Source organism: Eimeria tenella, genomic scaffold, assembly GCF_000499545.2.
Source record: "Eimeria tenella Houghton genomic scaffold, Eth_scaff1801, whole genome shotgun sequence".
NCBI lineage: Eukaryota > Apicomplexa > Conoidasida > Eucoccidiorida > Eimeriidae > Eimeria > Eimeria tenella.
Window position 1 is genome coordinate 1 of NW_013541633.1, and position 242 is coordinate 242.

Consider the following 242-nt stretch of genomic DNA (forward strand, 5'->3'; position numbering starts at 1 on the left):
TGCTGCCAGCTCTCCCGCCGCAGCAGCAGCAGCAGCAGGAGCAGCGGGGAGCCCGGGAGCAGCAGCAACTACTTGTGTTATTAGCCAGGAGGAGCTGGAGCAGCAGCAGCAACGGAGAAACGTGCTGCAGCAACTTTCTGCAGCAGATTTGCCATTTACTGCTTCGACTTCCTTCTTGGAGGCCTTGGGCTTTCTGCTGCAGCAGGTTCACAGCAGCAGCAGCAGCACTGGCGGGGAGCAGC

The 242-nt window shown here is 60.3% G+C and overlaps 1 protein-coding gene across 1 annotated transcript in view; it reads left to right on the plus strand.

The window, feature by feature from the left end:
• Positions 1-88: 88 nt before the first annotated feature.
• The window catches only part of ETH_00041845 (uncharacterized protein), a gene marked incomplete at both ends in the record, with an annotated part of 2,180 nt that continues 2,026 nt past the window's right edge, over positions 89-242 (plus strand). Inside the window, one exon of the mRNA XM_013373906.1 lies at positions 89-241. Within this exon, the coding sequence (XP_013229360.1) occupies positions 89-241 (153 nt within the window). The remainder of the gene's footprint in view (position 242) is intronic.